Raw genomic sequence first — 24,016 nt, forward strand, 5'->3', positions numbered from 1 at the left:
AGCTTTGTGGAAGGTGATAACTGAACAGGGGCCTGACCTGTTGGTCTGTGATTCAAACCCAGGTGTGCCTGAGCAGTGGCCTCTGCTCCCAGGAGTCCCGGCCCTGTTCTGTCCAACCTTCCACTGAGGTCGTCCGCCCACGGCGCCTGGGGCCGCTCCCTTCCGGTTTGCAGGGCAAAGGCGCCCCCAGGCCGGCTGCCAAGAGCCCCTCCTTCCTCACAGCTCCTATACGGGGGCTCCGGGCGCCAGCATGCATTTACGACAGTCTGTGGACTTGGGCCCACCATAAACACATTAGGTTCGGTCACTCAGACATTGTCTGAAGTAGCAGCAATAAATGAGGCCATATCCAGCGGCCATAAGCCCCCACCCCGACACCAGGCACATCTGGGCTGCACTCAAAGCAGAGCCCTGTCCAAGGTGCACTCAGTAGGACCCGGCCATACCATGGGGCCCCACCAGGGACCTGCTGGAAGGCTCCGGGGCCGCTCACGCCGGGCCCTCGGTGTCGTGTGGCCCAAGCCAACTTCTGAGGAGGGGCTGTTTCTTCACCCCAAGATCGCGTCCCTCTAAGCCGCCCCTCCTGTTCTCTGCAATCCTTCCAGTTCCTTCTGCCCGAGGAAGGACGTGTGTCCAGCTCCACTGCGTGCCTGGCGCCCGCCCTGGGAGATAAGTCTGGATGAGACTGGGAGATAAGAGGATGAGAGACCATCACCAGCCCCACCTGGACGCCTCCTGTGTCTACACCCTCCACCGCCCCACCCCACCCCCCTTCAGAGATCAGAATCCTGGTCCACACCCTCCACCGCCCCACCCCACCCCCCTTCAGAGATCAGAATCCTGGTCTACTCTGAAGAGAATAGCCAGAGGGGGAATGTGACTTTCAACCTGAGTTGGGGGGCTGAGGAGGAGGGATCCTGGATTTCATACAGGATGGTGTCATGCCCTGCCCCCCACCTCCATGAACACTGATGGCCCGGAGGGTGTGCACCGGGGAAGCACATCCGGATCCACGGCTGCAGGTGGGAGGCAGGGGAGGAGGGGGCCCAGCCAGGCTTCCCCATCTTCCCTGCCACCCAGACCAGCCCCCCCCATCATCCCTGCCACCCCGGCTGGGCCCCCCTCACCTGTCACCCCAGCTGAGGCCCCCATCATCCCTGCCACCCCGGCTGGCCCCTCCATCATCCCCGCCGCCCAAGCTGGGTCCCCAGCATCCCTGCCGCCCTTTGGACCTGGACTTACTGTTCCCTCTTCCAGGGTGGGGGCTCCCACTGTCTACCCCCCACCCTCCTTCCCCTCCTGCCTCACAGCATCAGAAACCTCCCAGGCCCAGCCAGGCCATGGGACTGCACTGACCACCACCCCGTTCACTCATACGCTTCTGTAAACGCATGCAGTGGTGTCTATGCAGTGCACATTAGGATTCAAACATGAGACTTTTTTCAAAACTGAAAAACTCAAATATTCAGTATTTTACTCCCACAGCCCCCACAGTGTGACCCACAGGGACCCCCGTCCGGGTGCAGGGTCCTCGCCTGTGTACAGGGCACACCTTTGGTCCAAATTCCCAGAGCTCCCAGGGTCCTTCTCAGGGTCTCCACCTGGATGGTGGGGGTGGAGGGCAGAGGAGGGCAGGGAGAGGGGTGGACAATGGCAAGTCTGGGGAGGGACTATTCCCGTATAGGGAGTGGAAGCCGGGCTCCTGGCAAGGAAAAGCTGGCCCTGGGGTGGAGCCTAGCGCCAGCCTTTGGGGAAGTGAGGACGGCAGGTGTGCAGGACACTCAGGCCTCAGCCGGACACTCGGCCATCAGCCAGACATGCAGGCCTCAGCCAGACACTCACTCAGGCCTCAGACTCCCAGCGGTGTGGGCCTGGGTGTGGGCCGCCCCTCCCTCCCTGGGACGTAGAGCCCAGCGTGACAGGGCTGCTGGTGTCCACTCTCGGCCCTGCTGTAGGCGGGCGGCCATCAGTCCAGGATGGTCTTGAAGTCTGAGGGCAGTGCCGGGTTGGCTGCGGCCTCCAGGGCAGCCAGCGTCGTCCCCGGGAGCTTCCGGCTCAGCTGCGTCTGGGCTGCGGGGCCAAAATCAGACTCTGTTCCAGAAAAGGCCAGAGGTGGCATCCTCTAGCCCTCCTGGGACGTGTGGGCGGCCGGGCAGGCAGGGCCTGCACCTCGTGGCCCTGGCTGGTGGGAACCTCAGTGAAGGAACAGACACCCCTCCACCGGGGCGAGCAGGCAGGCAGCCCGGTGACGCTGGAGCGGCGGGGTGGGGAGAGAACTTAAAGACCCCAGGAGCTCAGGACCCCATGGGGGTATCAGGGCAGCAGCCAGGGCAGAGGCTGTGAGAGGACACAGGTCAGGGGTCAGAAGGCTCCCAAGGGTGGGGAGGCATCGCCCCTGGGATGGGAAGCAGGGGTTCAGGAAGTCGTGGACCCTGCCAGGCTCTGTGGCCTGGGGACATCAGCGTTTAATCACTTAGGGCTGCCAGTGTGGCTCCAGGCCTCCATGGTCAGGCCCCGGGCGTCTGCACTTCAGCAGCATCTGAGGCTGCTCGCCCCGCACAGGGCGTTCGAGGATGACCCCTGGGCAGGCGGGGCCCGTACTGGCCTCCACCCACACTTGCCTGTCCTGAGTGACCCCAGGAGTGGCACGTAGGTGACGCGGTGTCGAGTCAGCTTGAGCAGGAAGGCTTGGTGGCACAGCCACTGCACGGCCTCGGAGGGCAGAGGGCCAGCAGCACCCTTGGCCCCTAGAGACATCCCTGGGGGAAAACAGAGGCTGAGGAGTCACAGGCCCAGCCCAGCTCCCCTCCCGGGAGACACCGGAAAGCTGCCCACACCCGACGGTCTGCGGGGCGGCTCCATCTCCGGCCGCCCCAACCCAACCACCGCAGGAGTCACGACTGAAATGTTTTCTTCGGCTTCTCCAAGTGAAATTTCCACAACACCGAAAGAACAGAAAGTAAAAGCTGTTAAGCTCAGGACCGAAGGTTCGACATGGCTTGAATTTCAGACGGATCAGAAACCTCCCTGACACTGGACAGAGTGTCCGAGGCAGAGGACAGTGACCGGGAAGCAGAGGACAGCCCGGGGCTGTGCGGTGGTGATACACGGCCTCTGCTCCTCAGAGGGGTGGGGTGGCCTGGGCCCGGCCTCCTCCTAAGCCCCTGGCCTGGGTTTGCACAGGGGCCCTAAGTGCCATGGACGGGAGACAGCCCAATCCCACCATAGGGCAAACAGGAGAGGCCAGGCCCCCCGAATCCCACCATGGGGCAAACAGGAGAGACCAGGCCCCCCAGCACTTCCCCAGGCAGAGCAAGGTGGGAAGGACGGCAGCTCTCAGGCAGCTCCTGTCCCTTCTATCAGGTGCTCTGCTCACCCCACAAGAGGGCGGGCAGACGGGCCACTCGGTGGTTGGGTTAAACCACTTCACGACGCGAAGAGGGGTGAGAATTTCCTAAGCCCAGATTCACTCAGTCTCCTGAAGCACTCACACCAGCAGGCAGGCACTGCTGCCCCTGAGGCCAGGCACCTGCGCATACCTGCGTTCTTGGCTTTCAGGATGGAGTAGCAGAGGGAGGCCGTGTCAGAGATGACGCGCAGGAAAAATGTGGGGTTCTTCCAAACTTGCTGATGAAATGGGAGCTGCAGCACACACGCGTGGAACCTGAGAGGATGGCGGACAGCGTCAAGAAGAAAGGCCTCCTAAGCAGACAGTGCTCATGGGTGTGGGCATGGGCCCGCCAGTGCGTGGGTGCATGCATGAATACACATGCATGGGTTTCCTTGTGGGCACAGGTGCACACACACGGATGCATGCATGCCTGTGTGTGTGTGCTCGTGTATGCAAGTACCTGCGTGTCCGTGTGCGTGCACAGGTACACTGTGCGTTTCTATGCACCATCTGTATGAACACACATGTGGAGACTGAAGCAGCTCCATGCTGGATGCTAACCCACCATGCTGGCTTCTAATTAGCCTGTTCGGGGAAGGCCTCTAAGGTTTCCAGTTTATCCGTTGTTCCTTGTGTACCAGCAGGTACTTACAGTAAATCCTGCCCTTCATCAAACAACCTTGATGTCATCGTACATCAACGTCCTGCGCATCCCTTCTGAGCCACCTGCCCCTGTGGTGCATAAACCCTGGGTCTGGGGTGATGGTGCGAGGACCCATCATCTCATCTTACTGACACTGAGACACCGACTTGGCTTCTGTGCGCAGGTTAAGTCCCTACTAAATGTTTCTTTCCAAGAAACTGCATTTGTCAGTCTTTTTTGTTGTTGTTGAGACGGGCTCTCACTCTGTCACCCAGGCTGCAGTACAATGGTGCAATCTCAGCTTACTGCAACCTCCACCTCCTGGGCTCAAGCGATCCTCCCACGTACTGGAACTACAGGCGCACACCACCATACTCAGCTAATTTTTGTTTTTATTTTTCATAGAGATGGGGTTCTACTATGTTGCTCAGGCTGGTCTTAAACTCCTGGGCTCAAGGGAAACTCTCGCCTCAGCCTCCCAAACTGCTGGGGCTACAGGTGTGAGCCACTGCGCCAGCCCTGTCGGCCTCCTTCTTTGGCCTCTTAGCTTCCTGGGACTTTGGGGCAGGTGTGCATGGACCTGGCCACCGTGAAACAGCACATGTGCACATGTGCTCATATGTGCGTGTGATCAGGGCACCCGTGTACGTGGTATCACCCACTGCCTAAGACCCCCGTGTACCTGGTCTCACCCACTGCCTAAGCCCCTTCTGGAATGACCTGAGATCACACCAGTCAAGCCAGCACTCCAGTTTCAGCCTCTCAATAACTCTGCTGAGGTGGGATGTCTTTTCCCCATTTAGCAACGAGGGAAGCCAGGCCCAGAATGTTTTTTAAACAAACAAATAAGCCTAAGGTCCCAGGATTGCCACAGGGCCACGCTCCTGACCCAGGAGGGAAATACCTAGCATGGGTGAGGGGCTCGCTTCCAAAGGGAGAAACACCTGCTAGAGGTCGGGGTGTCCGCCCCCAGCCAGTGTGGAGGCGCGGCCAGCACGGGCCAGGAAGGCTGAGCCCCAGCGGATTTGAATCAGACCCCACCCCCAGCGCCACGTGGACCACCACAGCCTTGCCCACTGCAGCCTGGCTGCCATGAAATTGGGGCCCAGCTCTCCATTCTCCCACTCCTGCCTCGAGGGAAGGGGATTCCTGGGCCCTCCACGTGTCTGGCTCTGTGTTTGGAAACGGCCCGTGGCCCATCGCACCTCGGCCTCCTCAGGGCTACCCAATCAAGCAACTACCCAAGGGCCCCCACACAGGTGGGGAAACTCAGCCGCCCTGCCCTGAGCCCAGGCCCTCTACGGGAGCTCCTCAGAGCCAGGGACCCTGGTGGGGAAATGAGGACAAGGCTGACCTGAATATGGGAGGAGCAGGTGGCAGGTCACGTGGCCCATGCCTGGGAAAACTCTGACCTCATCATGGCCCAAGGAGGCCCCAAGCACGCCAGCTGGACCCTGGGGTCAACCACAGTGTCAGACACCTCCAGTCCTCAGTGGCACCTGTATCCAGCACACTCCAAGGGTTTCCAGAAAGGAGTCAAGCAGCTTGCACGAGGGCCCAGGCACGTGTCAGGGAGATGCAAACGAGGGACGATTTGAGGCAGAGAGAGAAGGCAGAGAGGAGGGCGGTCTGAGCCGGATGCACCCTGGAACTGAGAAAGCCTGGTCCCAAGCCTCTGGAGCCGGCGCAAAGGCGGTAACACAGAGCTGGGGCTCTGCCCTCGCTGCCAGAGCATGAAGGCGCAAGCACTCGGGTTAAAAACCATTTTCGTGGTGCGACCTTGTAATGGAAAAGTCTCCCGTGAGCCCTTGCTGGGTTTCCACAATAGACAACGACCTCATTTCACATCAGGTGTGCACGGTAATCCGCGCAGCCCTGGCCCTGGGTAACACAAATGCTCACACTCATTCCCAGCCCTCGTGGGGCGAGGGCTTCGGCCTACTGGCACTCGGCTCCCAGTGGCTTGGAGACCTGTTCAGGTGGAGGCCTGGCCTGTGGTGCCCGACTGCCCTTTGGTACAGCCCAGAGGCTTGTGCCACCACCTGCCCTCACTCCAGGCAGAAGCTGGCCCTGTGGCCTCCACAGATTGGCCCTTCCCTCTGTGATAAAGTTGTCGATTCTTGGCAGGGGGGCCCCCTGACCAGCCAGGACAGGGAACGTTCTAGGAGCACAGCCACGCCCAGAGCACAGGTGCCGGCTGGGCTGCGTGGGGAGCCACAGCTCTGCTGCACCTTCCCAGGAGCGGGGCCAGTGACCCTCATCTGCACCCACCTCGGCCCTCTTTGCTCTCTAGACCCCAAATCCTCCCGGCATCTGATCTCCCACCTACTGTTCAGACACCTTCCCAGCCTCCTCTGCTAAGACTCCCCATAAACATCCCTTTACCCCATGCCCCTCCTGCCCTGGGATGGCCTCCATGACGTCCCACGGCCAGTGCACAGGCACAGCAGGGACACCTGGGGCCACACCGGCTCCTACCACTACCCAGAGATGGAGAACAGGTGCTCTGCACAGAGCCACGTGAACACAGAACTGTGCAGAGGCAGCAGCACCACCGAAAACCTAAGACATTCCTTGCCCCTAAAACCCAGGAGTTCCAAGGTGAAGCCCTGGGTCAGAGGCGAGCAGAGTGCGGAGGGTCCCTGGAGGCTGGGCCTGCACCCCCTTGGTGGCGGCTCACCTGTACGCCTGCAGCAGGAGGATCTTGTAGATGTTGGTGCACACCGTCTGGAGGCTGTTCACCTAGAGTCACCAAGAAAGAGTGAGAAACGGCAGAAACCTCTCTGGGATTTTAAGTTTTTACTTTTTGCCTTATCATCCATTCAGATAGAACAAGAAAGAGGAACATTTTGACAAGAAACTATCCCTCTTCCCAGTGAAATCTGGCCTGGCCCTCACCCAGCAGCTGTGAACCACCCTGGGGGAGTCAGGACTCTGTGTTGTCTGCCTGCCCGAGGCTCAGCCAAGACAGGAAGGAACCAGGACAGGGAGTGGACGCGGATGCCCACGGGAGAGGGGGAGTGGACAGAGATGCCCGGACCACAGGAGGGGAGGATCAGATCCCACAGGAGAAGGATGGACACAGATCCCACAGGAGAGGGGAGGACAGATCCCACAGATGCCCACAGGAGAGGGGGAGTGGATGCAGATGCCCACAGGAGAGGGGGAGTGGATGCAGATGCCCACAGGAGAGGGGGAGTGGACAGAGATGCCCACAGGAGAGGGGGAGTGGACAGAGATGCCCACAGGAGAGGGGGAGTGGACGCAGATGCCCACAGGAGAGGGGGAGTGGACACAGATGCCCACAGGAGAGGGGGAGTGGACATGGACGCCCACAGGAGAGAGGGAGTGGATGCAGATGCCCAGATGAGACAATGCCCTCAGGGCTGCAGCTTCAGAGCATCAGCCCACCAAGGCCCGGGACCCCATCTCACCCCATAAGGAGGGGCACTGGTGCTGAGGACCTAGCGGGGTGAACACAGGAGCCCTCAATACGTTATGTGCACGCATGCTACTCACACTGCACACCCACGCCCATGCACCTCACGTGAATGCCCACACGACTGCACGAACACACATGCATGTCAGGTATGCATCTGCATGTGCACATTCACACTTGTGCCCTTGCACACCTGTGCACACACTGCCATGCCTTCATGTACACACATGCACAAATGTATGTGCTCACGTGCATATGCCCACATGTGCACTCTTACGTGCAGCCAGTCACTGTCAGTCTTGCACACACACACACATGCTTGCGCACATGCCTCCCGACCTCCGAACTCTGTGCTGACCATCAGCCTGCTCACCTGCAAATCCAGAAACAGGCTGTGACACTTCAGCCGCAAGACCCCAAAGAGTTTGCGACGCATGTTCCTCCCAGCCTTGAAGCCGCGGTTGAAGGTGAGACTGGCTCTGATGGAGGTCCGGGCGTAGCTGAGACACAGGGGGGACGTCAGACACATATGCCTGCCCCACACCCAGCCTCCTCCTGCAAAGCTTGCTCCAAAGCCCCTCCTGCCTTCCTCCCACTTCCTTGTCCTACCTGGGGCATGCGCTGCAGCCCGAGGGGGCTGGGTGCTCACTCCATGGACTCAAAATGCTACACGCCATCCGGACCCTGCACAACCAAACTCCACCAGGACCTGGCTAGTGATGTTGAGTGTATCCAAACCTCACATGGTCGTGTGTGTGCACTCATCATCTGCCCTGATGAGATCTGCACATAACTCGGCCAAAAACACATAATAAACCGTGGAGCCCTGGCTCCCAGGCGTCCCTCGAGTGGGCACGGGTGTGACTCAGGTTTTTTTGTGGAAGAACACCGAGTCGGGCGTGGGGAATCTCACTGTGTTTGAATCTCAGGGATGGAAGAGCCAGGTGGCGCCAGCTAAACAGGGCTCCAGTGAGTGCACGTGGCACACACGGTGTCTCCGGAGGGGCAGGACGGAGGCATCCCATCGATGTCCTCCAGGGCCTCACCACCACTCACTGCCCATGTACATCCATGTCCAAAGATGAACACACATGACATCCACGGCACGCTCCTGGGGTGTGTTCTTTTACATCCAGCTTTGAACACTGCTACATTGAAATAAACATTTTGTGCCATTAAACATTCTTCAAAAATTCTTTGAAAACTTGTTTAAAGGCAGAGTAAGTTTTGCGATGCATAATATCTGCTGAGCTCTGTATTTGAGCAGGTTCGTGACTTGCTGTGGCAAGTCCCCCTGCCTGGAACGCTGGAAATGGTAAATAAGACCCGTGATAATGTCTGGTCACTTCAGAAGTGCAATTACTGGGAAGACACAGGACATTGTAAGGACTTCCATGCAAACGAGCTGCTTTCCAGAAAAGTCTTTCCATCTTGCCTCACCCTGATGCCGGCTCTTGGCAAGCCCAGAAAAGGAGCCAGCATGAGGGACGGGGACAGGTCTCGCTGTCAGTTTCACATGCGTTTCTTTGAGGGATGGGTCTGTCAGTTTCATGTGCATTTATTTGATGCTGCTGGTAGGACCTTCCCAAGTGTGCATCAGACGTCCATTTCTTCTTTCACAGCCATCCCCAACACGACCTTGGGCTCCGGCTCGCCCTGAGCCTGTGTGTCTGACTTGTGTGGGGTCCTTGGGCAAAGCGAGGTCCCCAGAGCAGGAGGCCAGGCTGTAATCACGCATGCCCCTTGCCAGCTGGGTGACCGACGGCAGCTGCTCCCCTGGAGCCTTTCCTCCTCTACCTCTCAGATGGTTAGGAGAACAAAGTGAGAGGATGAATGTGCAGGACCTCACAGGGCGCCTCAAATAAATCATGTGCAAAAACGCTCCAGGGAATGGCCATTTTCACTGTGGCTCAGGCAAGCTGAGTTTCTCTGCAGTGAAAGCAATGCCCGTTGCCTCACTGGTTTCATCCGCCTCCCTGTGTGTCCTTCCCCAACACCAAACCAGGGAATGTTCACCTCCCTTCCCTTTGAGTCTTTTGTTTCTGTTGCTGGTGTTGTTTGCATGTATCTCCTCTTCTACCTAGAATCTGCTCTGGTATATGTTGTAAAGACACAACTTATTTGCTTCCAGTCAGTTTTCTCAGAAAAAAAAATTAAACACACACTCTCTTTTCCATCAGCTGTGCCACATGCCACATTAACACACGTTTCTGAGAGACAGGGCTTCTGTTTTATTCTATTGTTCTGTCCATCAGTTCTCACCACATTCTGCCATCTGAGCTGTGGTTTGGGAGACTAAAATCTGCACAAGAAAATTCCCATCTTACCACTCTTCCTTTTTCGCTTTTCTTAATCATTTTGCCTGTTTTCTTCTCCCAGATGCCCTTCAAGCCTTTGCTGTATGCTTCAGACACAGAGGATGTGAGTTCATCCTGAGTATGGCGAACCACTGCCTCCGCTGCTGAGCTTTTAGAGCCACCTCTGCAAGCAGGCACTCTGACCAAGTGGCCTTTAGGAGCACAGAATATTCTGGCATTGAACCCACATCTGATGACCTGATGCCCACCCATCCTGCACTAGCCTCTGTGGCTTTGCAATGTGTTTAGAGAGAACCCATTTTCCTGATTTGTTTGTCTGTCCTTTGTCCTTCAATAACATTCACTGATGCCGTGCCAGAGGTTGGAACCAGGGGTGCCTGTCCTAAAAAATACATTTCATGGGGAGCAAAATAAGCAGTGGACAGTTCACAGCTGACTGGTATGGCCAGCGCTGCAGAGGTGCCTGGGAGAGGTGAAGAGGTGCTGGGAGCCCAGGAAATCTGGAAATCACCCAGACAAAGCTAGTGGAGGCCAGGACCAGGTGAGGCTGTGAGAGGCAAGCAGGGACTGTGGGGAGCACAGGGGACCGGCATCCTTGTGGGGAGGGAGCTGCAACAGGGACATGCTGGGCACCATGCACAAGGGTGTCTGCACCTGCCACTCCCCCATCATGAGGGCATCCACACCTGCCGCTCCCCCATGAAGCAAACCCCAGGGAGCATTCTGGAATGAGGCCAAGTCCAGATCCGGACTGTTCAACTCAAAATGACAGGACCCCAGTTTAAACCACTGGTTTAACAACCATCCACCACTTATTTCTCTTCCCATGAAGCTGTGCCTTTTAGAGGAAGGCACCCCCAGTTCCAGCCTCTAGCACAGCACCAATGAATATTATTGAAGGACAGAATAAAAAAACACCTGTCCACTATGGTTTTGGAATGCTGATACTTTTTACTTTTTTTTTTTTTTTTTTAAGATGAAGTCTTGCTCTGTTGTCCAGGCTGGAGTGCAGTGGTGTGATCTCGGCTCACTGCAACCTCTGCCTCCTGGGTTCATATGCTTCTCCTGCCTCAGCCTCCCGCATAGCTGGGACTACAGGCGTGCGCCACCAGCCCAGGCTAATTTTTGTATTTTTTAAGTAGAAATGGAGTTTCACTATGTTGGCTAGGTTGGCCTCAAACTCCTGGCCTCAAGTGATCCACCCACCTCGGCCTCCCAAAGTGCTGGGATTACAGGTGTGAGCCACCTCACCCTGCCTAGAATGTTGATACTTTTTACTCATACAAGAAACAGCACAGATTTCTGCATCTGTGTCCATCTTCAATCCATTTGTGTCTGAGCCTGAGATGGGGCCTTGAGCTCTCGGGCTCAGGGGAAACGAGACCCCAGAATTTTGTAGAGACCCCCCCCCACACCACAGCCCTGTCCCCTGATGGGTCACACGTGATCATGAACTCATGGCATCCTGTAGACTGTGGACGAGCCTCGGAGTGTGGGCCTCACAGTGGAGAGACTCACGCCCAAAAGGGCCCTGAAGTCTCTGGGTTCAGAGAGACTCATGCCCAGCAGAGCCCCAGGGTCTCAGGTTCAGAGGGACTCACGCCCAGCAGGGCCCCGGCATTTCAGGTTTGGAGAGACTCACGCCCAGCAGGGCCCGGGTGTCTTGGGTTTGGATCCAGACTGCTTTCTGAAGACACCTCAGTGCTCCCGGGTCTCCTTTTACCAAAATAGCACAGAAAACTGCTCCCCTTGTGAGTACCCACACTCCCACAGAAAGACGCATTTCTGTTCAGCCCTGGATGGGACGAGGGGCACCCTGTGGCCTCTGACCCTTTGGGATTGGCAGTCGCCTGCCCCACATGGAAGCAGGGGTGGACAGGATGGCCCTGCAGCAGCATCTGCCCTGGCCAGGCACAGGCTCCACTTCCGGCCAGGTGCGCTCACCTGGAGTAGTCACTCTGCACCTCCAGGGTCCGGGTGTCCAGCAGCAGGCCACACCAGGGGAACAGGCCGTGGGCCGGCAGCTGAACAAAAGCCGTGCCGCCCAGGGCCGCGTCTTCTACGGGGAAGTTCACCACTGTCTTCCGCAAGTTCACCACGCAGCCATACTCAGGGACACCTCGGACCAGGGTCCTAAGGCAGAGGGGCAATGTCAACCCCAGGATGCGGGGCTGTCACCCAGGAGGTGCCCTGACACCCTTGTTAAATGCTTTGGAAAACCCCAGAGAAGTGGTGATTTGGAGCAGGGTGCTGGGCCTGGCAGGAGCTCTGAGGAGCCTGGACCCAGCCCTGCTCCAGACTTCGGGGTGCTTGCCCTGTCTCCTGGGCAGGACAGGTAGGTGAGCGTGCAAGAACCTGGCCTGGACCCGGGACACCCAGGACTCAGACGGGAGGTGCAGCCCCAGTGGCCTCTGTGATGGTCCATCTCATGTGTCCCCATGGCAAGACCATGATCCCGTTATAAAGACTCATCTGTGGTCCGGGGCAGACTAAAATCTGGACAAGAAATTGCCACCATCCCACCTTCTTTTAAGACGTTTCTCAACGACTTTGCCTGTTTTCTCCTAGATGCCCTGAAGGCATCTGCTGTGCTTTAGTCACAGGGGAGGGTTCTGAGTTCACACTCAGGTGTGGGACCCAGCTGGGCTGTGAGCTGGGCAACACCAATCATCAGCTTCATGTCAAAGAGGTTCCCTCACCCAGTCATAGCCTCAGCTTCACGTCAAGGAGGTTCCCTCACCGAGTCATGAGCCTCAGCTTCACATCAAGGAGGTTCCCTCACTGAGTCATGAGCCTGAACTTCACATCAAGGAGGTTCCCTCACTGAGTCATGAGCCTGAACTTCACATCAAGGAGGTTCCCTCACTGAGTCATGAGCCTCGCCCACCCAGCTCAGGGAGCTCCCCTGTGCCCGGCAGTGTCTGCTCCGGCCTGGGCATCCCCTTCCCTTCCTGCGGCCTCTGCTCTGGCCCCGAGCGTCCCCCTGCCCTTCCTGTGGCCTGGCCCTGGGACCTCGGCCGGCTGCTCAGCTCCCCTGGTGCATTCCCAGCTCCCTGCGGCCACCCCTTCCTGTTACATGGCTGCCGACTCATCTCCTGAGACAGAGTTCTGCCCCCGGTGGGACCCCAACATACACTCTGAGCCACTTCCCTGGCCAGCACCCTCAGGAACTTGCCACACAGAAGCAGTGTTCCCCGTCTGCTCCGTTCCCTCAGCAGCCTCAGGCCTCCTGAGCCCTCAGTTGCCTGGGACCTGGGCTCATCCTGAGAGAATCTTAGTGGATTTAAATGTGTGCGTCCTGCTGTGATTTAAATGTGCACGGCCTGCTGTGCCCTGGGCTGCGGCAGGAGGAAAGCCGGGCGTGCCCCCAGCCCAGGGCGGTCCTGGAGGGCGGACTTGGAGGGTGGACCTGGAGGGCGGACTTGGAGGGCGGGTCCAAATGGGTTTTCACAAACACAGCCCAGCAAAGCACCCGAAACCACCCATGGCGGCCACATTTTCTGAGGGTTCCGTTTACAGCTTTAAAGGTTTCTCATCCCTCGTCAAATCGCACTTTAAAGCAAGCCCACGGGCTCTGTGGGGCGCCCTTAAGGGGGGCCACATTCGACAATCCCCTGTGCTGAGGCCAGGTTCCCTGTGCCTGATTTTAGTTCGAGCCACAAAAATCAATTCTGAGACCTACTCCTCGCCATCTCTGTGGTTCAAGACAGCACCACTCAGCAAATCCAAATTCTCCCGCCGATCCCAAACAACCCCTGGCGGGAACGTGACGGTAGCGAATGCTGTGGGTCAGCTCACTCGGCAGCTGCTGCTCTCCGCAGGCTCCGGTGCACCCTGGGGAGGAGGCTGCCGCCTCGGCCCTACAGGCCCTGTGCACAGCTCCTGGGGGTCTCACTGGGGCCCCAGGAGCCGCCACACTTGACTTTCCAAAGAGCAGCAGGAGCTGGGTCACCGCCTGCACTCACCATGTGAGTAACCTGGGCGCCTCTCTGCAGGACCAGGGCCCGCACGGCTCCCACTCTCTCCCGAAGGTGCCCCTGTGCCCCCAGGCCTGGGCGCACGGCCAAGCGCCTCCGCTCTTGCACACCCAGCACCGGCAGAGAGAGAGGACTCAGCGGAGACAACGCTGCGGTGCCGGGGCAGGACACGGGGGGCTCAACCCTGCGAAGCCCACAGGCCGTGGAGGTCCCCACAGACACACGGCACGGGCCTCACCTGAGGAAGGCTTTTGCGTGGGTGAGGTGAGGTGTCACCAACAAGAAATCATCCACCAAACGCAGGAGCAGCCTAAAATAAAGGAAAATACACATGCAAGGTTAACTTTACACTTTTTACCTAGTATCTGTCTACAAGGGACTGAATGTCAAACAATTTACACAGGCAAAAATAAGTAACGTTTTCCAAAGTGGTTAAATCAAAAACTTAAATTTCTTTCCAACAGACGTGCTCTCTACAGTTAACTGCTACAGCAATTCCTCATTCATTATAAGTACTCAGTGTTTAGCACCGGCTTGTGCAATTCTGAGCCAGCTGAAGATGAACAAAGGCCATCAGGTGCGGCCCCAATTCTCAGACTCTTAGGGAAAAATAACTGAAGACAGTAAGAATGCTGGGGCCGGGAACCTCGCCCCTTCTGAGCCATGTGGTGCCCTTTACCAGCATGGCAGCTGGTTATCAGCCGAGCATCATCCGAGACCCAGATCCTGTCCACAGGAAGCTGGGCATGGTGCACTGTGTGACCCTCAGGCCCAAGCCTGGCGCCCTGCGGCCATGGACCACAGGTATCCTGTCCCAGAGGGCTGACCAGTGTGCCGCCAGCTCGAGGACACTTCCCTCCAAGTCCCAGAGCAACCTGTGTGTACAAGAAATCTTTGTTTCTGTTACATAAACTTATTTCAATCTAGAACTTGAACCTTAATGAAGAAGAACCTTGATCCTGTACATGCTATAATTGGAGCTAGAGTTTCAAAAGATGCACAGGAAAAGCCGGAGACTTCGAGAGAAACGGCCATGTGGCCTGCAGGCTTCCTGACGCATCCTTCACTAACTGTCTGCTTGTTCAGTGATACTATTTTCAAAAAAAGTAACTGCTGTCCACATCCTCTCCAGCACCAGAACACTTTTACACTGTTGGTGGGACTGTAAACTAGTTCAACCATTGTGGAAGACAGTGTGGCGATTCCTCAGGGATCTAGAACCAGAAATACCATTTGACCCAGCCATCCCATTACTGGGTATATACCCAAAGGATTATAAATCATGTTGCTATAAAGATACATGCACAAGTATGTTTACTGTGGCACTATTCACAATAGCAAAGACTTGGAACCAACCCAAATGTCCATCAGTGATAGACTGGATAAAGAAAATGTGGCACATATACACCATGGAATACTATGCCGCCATAAAAAAGGATGAGTTCATGTCCTTTGTAGGGACATGGATGAAGCTGGAAACCATCACTCTGAGCAAACTATTACAAGGAAAGAAAACCAAACACTGCACATTCTCACTCACAGGTGGGAAATGAACAACGAGAACACTTGGACACGGCGGGGAACATCACACACCGGGGCCTGTCATGGGGTGGAGGGAGGGGAGAGGGACAGCATTAGGAGAAATATCTAATGTAAATGACGAGTTAGTGGGTGCAGCAAACCAACATGGCACATGTATACATATGTAATAAACCTGCACGTTGTGCACATGTACCCTAGAACTTAAAGTATTAAAAAAAAAAGTAACTGCTGTCAACAAAAGTCAGCTGAATTGAACCACATTAGGTTGGCACAATATTTAGGTGTGTGTGTCCTTGGGTGTAGACCCCATGCAAGTGGGATGGGCAATGGGCTGAAGAGGCGCCCAGTCCAGGCCACCTGTCGAGGGCCTGCCAGGAGATGTGGGGCCTCAGGCTGCACCAGCCCCATCTCCCCGAGGACCCTAAAGGAACCCGGGTGGATGTGATGGAAGCTGGTGTGCTTCCTCGGTGTTGAATTCACATGCTCATCATGCAGGGCAGCGGCCTTCCTGCCTGCTGAGCCCTGAGGCCTCTGGACATGACTGCTGGACAGAGCCTGCATGGAGCCCACAGTCCACAGTCTGTGCAACCCCTCCCGTGCAGCTTCATACCCAGGAGGGGCTGCAACCGTGTCTGGTTCCTCAAGACAGAACAGTCATGGTATCCAGAGCACCAGGAATATTAACACTGAACGCGTCAAAAATAAATCAACCCCCACCCAAGCCCCCCCCCCCTCCCGGGGAAGAGGAGGCCTCACCCGTCCCGCCGAATCCCCGCAAACAGCTTGTTCTCCATGTCGCCATAGCACAGGCTGCAGAGCAGCGTGGACAGGATGGAGCCCTGCGGGATCCCCTGGCACTGGACGTAGGACCTGGGGTGGGAAGACACAGGTGAGAGATGGGCAGGGCATGTGCTGGACATGTGTACACTCAGAGCCACACACAGACACAGACCCTCATACACACCACCGATATGTCTACCATTCAGCCGGCAAACACCTCAGAAACATACCAGACGAGACCTCTGAGCAAACAATCCCTGCTCCCCACTCTCACCGTGAACTGGGGCGGCTTAAACAGACCCAGCCACAGGTGTGACCACATCCTTGCTCTGAATCATCAAGGCTTTCTTTCATTAAGGTTTCTTAAATCTTAGAGTTTATTCACAGAACCAGACACTTGACCCAGAATGAATGCTTCACCGGACTCCTTTTTTTTTTTCAAAGAATTTACCCACAGGGAAAGACTCATGGCCCTACACGTAGCAGCTGTGTGCCAACAGATACAACCTTGCCCCTAGTTTCACCACGACCAACGAGATGCAGAAACTCTCCAAACAAACAAGGATGCCAAGGGTGCGTTTTCAGACAAACAGTGAGAGCAGAATAGTCCCTTGGAACCTGAAGGTGCACGCAGAAGGCATGGCTGCCACGCGACCCTCAGCTATCCCCAGAGCCCATAGGACGCCACTCCTGTTGCTAAGAGACACTTGCAGCCCTACTGCAAAGACAAGACCTGTTATTTTCGGGAAGCACTGTAGGTGGTCACCTTAAAAAGAGGCTTTCTGGCCGGGCGTGGTGGCTCACACCTGTAATCCCAGCACTTTGGGAGGCCGAGGTGGGTGGATCACCTGAGGTCAGGAGTTCGAGACCAGCCTGGCCAACACGGCAAAACCCCCTCTCTACTAAAAATTAGCCAGGTGTGGTGGTGGGTGCCTGTAATCTCAGCTGCTCGGGAGGCTGAGGCAGAAGAATTGCTGGAACCTGGGAGGTGGAGGTTGCAGTGAGTTGAGATCGCGCCCCCGCACTCAAGCCCGAGCAGACAACAGTGAGATTCTGTCTCAAAAAAAAAAAAGAAAGAAAGAAAGAAAGAAAGAAAAAAAGAGGCTTTTCTTGCTGGTGCAGATATCACTGATGGGCAAGAGGACTGCGCTTTTTGCACAGAAGCACACGCACCAACTCTAGGACTCCCGCCAGCCCAGCAATTCAATGCAAGCAGATACGCCCCTGTGAGCACACAGGATGGGAAACTCTCTCTGTTTTTAGTTTCTGGGGCAACAGGTTTTGAAGATGTTTTTATTCAGAGGCCAAACTGGACCACGATGGGGACTAGAGCTTCGGGCCTGTCTGTGTCCTCGGGACAGGACAGACACAGTCCCCTCCTGTCTGTCAGGGCATGAGGACACAGTCATCGCCTCACATTCCGCAAAGCCCTGCCACACGCGGATGGCACGTGACTTGATCCATCTTAATAAAATTCGTGGCCAGGAAGGAGGCCCGTGGTGGCTTCTCTGGGGAGGTGACTTTGTCAGCGGCTTCTGTGGGCCTGGGGGCTGCTTACACACATGTGCACACGTGTCCCTCGGTCAAAATTCACTCTGCTGCCATATGCAATTTGTGTTTTTCCAGGATATGTGTACTACTTAATATTTCTAATTATACTTTAATAAATATTATAATTGCTTATAATATTAGTGATTACTTATAATGCAATAATTAATAGTTATATTTTTAAATAAAAGCTTCCGAAGCTGTGCACAGTCCTGTATCTGCTGGAGACGATCCCAGAGAGAGGCCTCCACATTCCACCTGACTGCGGATGACCTTGAGTGTGCACGAATTTCCTCCGTGCTACCACTCTCCCCAGGCACACGCAGGGTCGCAGGCAGACGCCTGCCGGCAGGTGTGTGGTTTTACTTAAAATCCAGAGGACGTGATGTGGCACCGGGCACCGTGGCTCTACCGCCGTGAGTGTGGCTCACCCAGTGGCTGTGTGACAGCAGCTCTCCCAGGCCGCCTGCCCCATGGCCAGCACAGGCCCCCTGAGACGAGCAAACTACACGGTCAACCCCCCACTTTCCAGATGGGAAATTCAGTCACAGAGAGAAGAGCCCGCGCCCTCGCGGGGGTCACGCGACAGGGACGGGAAGTGAGAATCAGATAAAATCCTCTTGTATCGGGAGGGAGAGGTAAAAGCGTGTGAGGGCCGGGTGCCCAGCGTCAGTAGTAACTTGGAGCTGCCAAGCTGCAGGCTCAAACGCTCAGCCACACACCCGACCCAGACACACCCCCCGCCCCCGTCCTCCACACAGGAGCGAGTCCACGCCCCTCTTGCCGTTTCCAGGCCTCACGCGGCATCTGCTCTGCTCCGGCTGCGGCAAGCCGAGCCACGTTCCCGGGCCCTCGGGAGCCTGCAGCCCAGGAGCCGGAGGGGGCAGGGGCCAGAAAAGGAGACTCTGGTGGCCCCGGGGAGGACAGCAGTGGGGAAGGGGCAGGACAGAGGTGAGCAGAAGCCCTGCCAGCCCGCCCACCCTCCCGCAGGGCAATGGCACCTGGCCACCCACCCTCAGGGCAATGGCACCTGGCCACCCGACTCACTTGCCCCTGATGCGCACAGCGTGGTGGCACACGAAGCGTAGGAAGACGTCGAAGAGGCCACTGCTGGCCTCATTCAGGGAGAAGCTCTGGGAAAGCAGACGGGAGACACGTGGGAGTGAGCCGGTGGGCGCCGAGACAGGCAGGACCACATGGCCAAGACCCCCCGTCCCTTTTGGGGTCAGTGTTTGTGATGAAGTGCGGGGCTGGAATGCAGGGCCATCGTGGGCTGGCCGGGCCAAGTCTCTGCAGACACACACGGGCTTAGGCAGAGCGTGTGACATCGAACATCTCCTCTGGGCCACCTGGGTGTCCAGCTGGGCTCACACCTGCACAGCCCACCGTGGCCCAGATGGCACACGTGATCCAGGAGTTGCTGCCCAGCTACCAGGCACAGGGTCTGGGTCCCAGGAGCCCATGCCACCCCCACCCCCACCCTGGGAGCCAAGGAAACTCGCCCAGAGGTCTCTGAGCCTCACTCAGTGGACACGACTATCCCCTAAAGTGGAGCAAGTGCACAACAGGCATCTTCAAAGAGCCACAGGGGCCACGGGAACAGACCCAGCACTGAGGGGCCAGCTCGGCGGGACGCGGCTCAAACACGGCCTGTCCTCCTAAAGGAGGGGGACACCTTTCCTTTGGCCTCAAGATCAAAATTGACAGAGAAGACGTTTAGCAAATCATGAACAAAGCCACTATGGAGCTGGAGAGAGGCCGTGCGGTCAAATGTGAGCAGGTGCCCGAATGCAGCAGCTGTCACAGCCTGGCATGGCCCAGCTCAGATTCCACCAAGGCACACAGCTCATCATGCCCCCACCACAGCTCATTCCCCCCCACTGCCCCCCAGGGCCAACAGTCTGTCTGGTGATGAGCCCACTGATGCCCCAGGGGAGGACCCACTGCTGGGAGTCCGTGCCCAACCCTGTGGCGCAGTGCCCAGACCTGCTCGATGACGACGGCATCCCTCAGCGGGCTGGTCTCCTGCAGGTGAGCCACGAACTGTCGCATGTACGGCTGGAGGTCTGTCAAGGTAGAGACCTGCCGGCAGAGGAGAGGGCATGAGCCACAAATGTGGCCTGCCCTGGCCAGAGCTGGACACTTGTTTCTTCCAACCAGGACGTGTGGACCTGCGGCCAAGCCCGGTGGCGGGATGAAGCCCAGGGAGCGCCTGAGGAGCTTCTGTTTGGGAAAGGGGGGCCGGGGGGCTGGGGACACAAAGTAGCTACAGACACACCTGGGACTCCAACTGCAGCCACCACCCATCAGACCCCCATGACCGACCGCCATCCACAGTCACCACATCAGACCCCACGACCAACCGCCATCCACAGTCACCACCCATCAGACCCCCATGACCGACAGCCATCCATAGTCACCACATCAGACCCCACGACCGACCGCCATCCACAGTCACCACAATGGACCCCACGACTGCCATCCACAGTCACCACACACCAGACCCCACAACCTCCATCCACAGTCACCACAACAGACCCCACGACTGACTGCCATCCACGGTCACCACATCAGACCCCACGACCTCCATCCACAGTCACTACACATCAGAACCCACGACCTCCATCCACAGTCACCACAAATCAGACCCCCATGACCTCCATCCACAGTCACCACACATCAGACCCCACGACCTCCATCCACAGTCACTACACATCAGACCCCATGACCTCCATCCACAGTCACCATATCAGACCCCGATGACCGACCTCCATCCAGAGTCACGTGGCACAAGTGGCGCTCGAGCTCCCGGGCCTCTCCAGCCCAATGCTGGGGGGATTGCAGGGATGCAGGTGCAGCCGCAGCACAGGCAGGAGAAGAGTCTGGAGATGCGGGAGAGAGACCGGCACCCCCACCTCCTGTTCTGCAGACTCCCCCAGGACACTTGCCATTTACCACAGGACCCGCCAAGCTCCTGAGTCCCCAAGATAGGATGTGACCAGGCACGCGACACACACTAACACAGACACAGGAGACCTTGAGCTTGTGAGGCATCAAAAGAGGCGCACGGTGACTTTGTGCTTTAGCATGTTCCCCAGTCCCCAGGAGCTGGTGGCAGGGCCATGGGCTAAAACCACATCGAGTACGATTCAACCCTGAGAACCAACCTGGAAGGCAGTAACAGGAAGGTACATGGGGCCTGCACCCTTCCCAACCCAGGAGCAGGCAACATGCCCACAAATAGCCCATGGGTCTGAGGTTGGCAGAAAGCATCACAGAAATCCATAATTATTCTAGACTCAATACAGAAAAGCCAATATTTCAAAACTGATGAGATGCTGCTGAAGCAGGTCTTTAGTGCAGGGTCCCCAGCCATTGTGGTACCAGGGACTGGTTTCGTGAAAGACGATTTTTCCACAGGACAGCAGTGGGGAAGGGGATGGTTTTGGGAGGAAACGGTTCCACCTCAGATCATCAGGCATTAGATTCCTATAAGGAGCCCAGAATCTAGACCCCTCTCACGCACAGTTCTCAGTAGGGTGTGTGCGCCTCTGAGCACCGCATGCCACTGCTGATCTGAGAGGGGGTGGGGCTGAGGCGGGAACGCTGGCTCACCACACCCCACCTAGCCTCCCGCTGTGCGCCTGGTTCCTAACAGGCCCCAGACCCATGCCACTCCATGGCCAGGGGCCTGGGGAACCCTGCTTTAGAGGGAAAACTGCAACTTCAGATGCTTGTTTAGAAAAGAAAGTTCAAACGTCCATAATCAAAGCTTTTCCTTCAAGGAGCCGGAAAAAGAACAATAAACAAAGCCTAAAGGAAATGGAAGGAGGCCATCGATAAACAGCAGACACCAATTACGCAGGAAACAGCCGGGAAATCAGCACACGTGAAACTCTTCTGTGAAGAGAGTCACGAAACAGAAAGACCCCTAGCGAGGCCTGGAGAAGGAAAATGGAGGTTGTCAGCACCAAGGCTGGAGGCAGCTATCGCTGCAGATCTCATGGAAGCTGCAGGAAGCGAGTCTCAGCCGGGCGCGGCAGCTCACACCTGTCATCCCAGCACTTTGGTAGGCTGAGATGGGCAGATCACCTGAGGTCAGGAGTTCGAGACCAGCCTGGCCAACATGGAGAACCCTCGTTTCTACTATAGTTACAAAAATTAGTCAGCATGGTGGTGGGCACCTATAATCCCAGCTACTTGGGAGGCTGAGGCAAGAGAATTGCTTGAACTCAGGAAGCGGAGGTTGCAGTGAGCCGAGATCACACCAATCCACTCCAGCCTGGGCAACAGAGTGAGACTCCGTTACAAAAGAAAAAGAAAAAAAGAAAGAGAGAAAGTCTCCACCTCACAGGGGAATTCCAAGGACGGAGCCCAGCCAGGGCCACATCCAGGCCAATGATCACAGGGAGGCCTGGAAGCCCTGCCCACCGGCCACACACCACAGCAGGCACCGCATGACCCAGGAGTGGAAGGAACAGAATGGAGAGCCCGGCGGGGAGGCCCCCACACAGCTGACATAAGATAAACCCGCCCATAATTCAAAGGAAGGTGTGGTCTCCTCAATAAAACTGTCGGAGCAACTGCAGACCCACTCCAGGAAGAAAGCTCGCCTGAACTCTGTGCTACCCCCCGCGTAAAAACCAATTCCACAGATCCCCACTTACCCCACAGATAAAAACCAATTCCACAGATCCCCACCTACCCCACACATGAAAACCAATTCCACAGATCCCCACCTACCCCACGCATAAAAACCAATTCCACAGATCCCCACTTACCCCACAGATAAAAACCAATTCCACAGATCCCCACTTACCCCACACATGAAAACCAATTCCACCGATCCCCACCTACCCCACACATGAAAATCAATTCCACAGATCCCCACCTAGGTTTGAAAACTGACACAGTAAAGGCTGTTCTAAAAGGAGACGCAGAAGCAACATCACCACGACCTCAAGCTAAACAGAGTTCCTGAAGAGAACACAAACAGCTTTGGCCACAAACAGCTGATAAAGTGGACTGCGTTAGTGGACTGCATTAGAAGTACATACAATCTTCCAATCCTCAAAAGGCTTGACTTGGGAGCACAAAAGCAAGACACACACGGCACAGAGATTCACAGTGCACGCATCTGATGCCAGACTTGCACCAGAACACACAAAGAGCTCCTGCGAGCTGATGATGGGAGGCGGGTGCCCCGTACAGAGTGGGGCAGGACGGACAGGCACCTCCCGCAAGAGCCCCGGGGCGGCCAGAACGGGAATAGTGTGGGCACATGGGCATCAAGAGAGCCCCCTGCACAATCCCACCAGGCGGCTTCGACACCATCAGGCCAGCGGCCACCAGAAGCATCGCCCTCGCAAGCGGCCAGCCGGGGTGTCACCGTCACTCCCCTGGAAAACTCCCACAACATCCCTAAAGCACGCCTGTGACCCAGCAACCCCACCCCTGGAATTCACCCAGAGGCGAGGGCCTCTGACCCCTGGGACGCTCCCAGAACCCAGCAGGCTCACAGCAGGCGCAGCCGTGCAGTCCGCACCCAGGAGCCTCCACGGAGGCAGGAAGGATACATCCACGTGGCGTGTTCCACAGCGGATGCCATACACGGACAGAAGGCGTGGCTGAGGCGTTCGGCACAGCTGAGGCTCGGACCCCAAAACCCACCTCCTGCCTGATCACACTCATGTGGAGACCGGGAGAGGGAGACCACGGAGGTTGAGGTCGGAACCAGGGTCACAGTGGGGGTGGCAGCTTCCGCTGCGGCGTGGGGGGGAGTCTCCTGGGCTCTGGTGACTTTCTACACCCGGGCGCAGGTGGTGGCCATCAGGTTTCCACGAAGGTAAAATTCTGCTGAATCATACATGAGATTTGCAAATAGCTGCGACAGCCTCAAGAAGTCAGAGAAAGAGGTCCTTGCGGGTTTCCACATGTGCCTCTCCCCAGACCGAAGCTCCAGGGACACTTCCTCACCTCTGCACCCCGGCCTGGCACGACTTTGGGGGCTTACCACTGCAGCGTGCTCATGACCACTGGGTGGGAACCCAAGCCCAGGGCGCTTTCACCCCTGCCGAGCCCCAAGGCCCCCGGCCGCTCTGGGAGGGGTGCGTCCCAGGGAGCGAGGCCTGAATCAGCCTTCCTGTCTCTCATGGAGCCGGCACGGGCCAGGCTGGGGTCCTGGGGGTGCCAGGGGTCCAGGAAGGTACCACCAGCGTCCCCACTCTCCTCTCAAACCCGGCTTGCAGTCCCCAATGCCCAGCCCTGTGACAGGACAGGGGCACCCATGCTGGAAGGGAGGACCCTGAATCTGGAGCTCACCAAACCAGCACCCGAGGGCGTGAGGACAATGGTGTGGACCGTGCCCAGAAGAGAAAC

At 57.0% G+C, this 24,016-nt stretch overlaps 1 protein-coding gene across 1 annotated transcript in view; it reads right to left on the bottom strand.

Moving 5' to 3' along the window:
• Positions 1-1,474: 1,474 nt before the first annotated feature.
• TERT (telomerase reverse transcriptase) overlaps positions 1,475-24,016 on the bottom strand; it is a 34,632-nt gene continuing 12,090 nt past the window's right edge. Inside the window, exons 7-16 of the mRNA XM_032135213.2 lie at positions 19,625-19,720; positions 18,686-18,771; positions 16,067-16,180; positions 14,007-14,078; positions 11,736-11,924; positions 7,847-7,973; positions 6,715-6,776; positions 3,540-3,664; positions 2,622-2,759; positions 1,475-2,070 (exon numbers count right to left, since the gene is read on the bottom strand). Coding sequence (XP_031991104.1) covers positions 1,967-2,070; positions 2,622-2,759; positions 3,540-3,664; positions 6,715-6,776; positions 7,847-7,973; positions 11,736-11,924; positions 14,007-14,078; positions 16,067-16,180; positions 18,686-18,771; positions 19,625-19,720 — 1,113 coding nt within the window. The 3' untranslated portion in view covers positions 1,475-1,966. The remainder of the gene's footprint in view (positions 2,071-2,621; positions 2,760-3,539; positions 3,665-6,714; positions 6,777-7,846; positions 7,974-11,735; positions 11,925-14,006; positions 14,079-16,066; positions 16,181-18,685; positions 18,772-19,624; positions 19,721-24,016) is intronic.

Source organism: Hylobates moloch, unplaced genomic scaffold, assembly GCF_009828535.3.
Source record: "Hylobates moloch isolate HMO894 unplaced genomic scaffold, HMol_V3 SCAFFOLD_17, whole genome shotgun sequence".
In the NCBI taxonomy this organism is placed as follows: Eukaryota; Metazoa; Chordata; class Mammalia; order Primates; family Hylobatidae; genus Hylobates; species Hylobates moloch.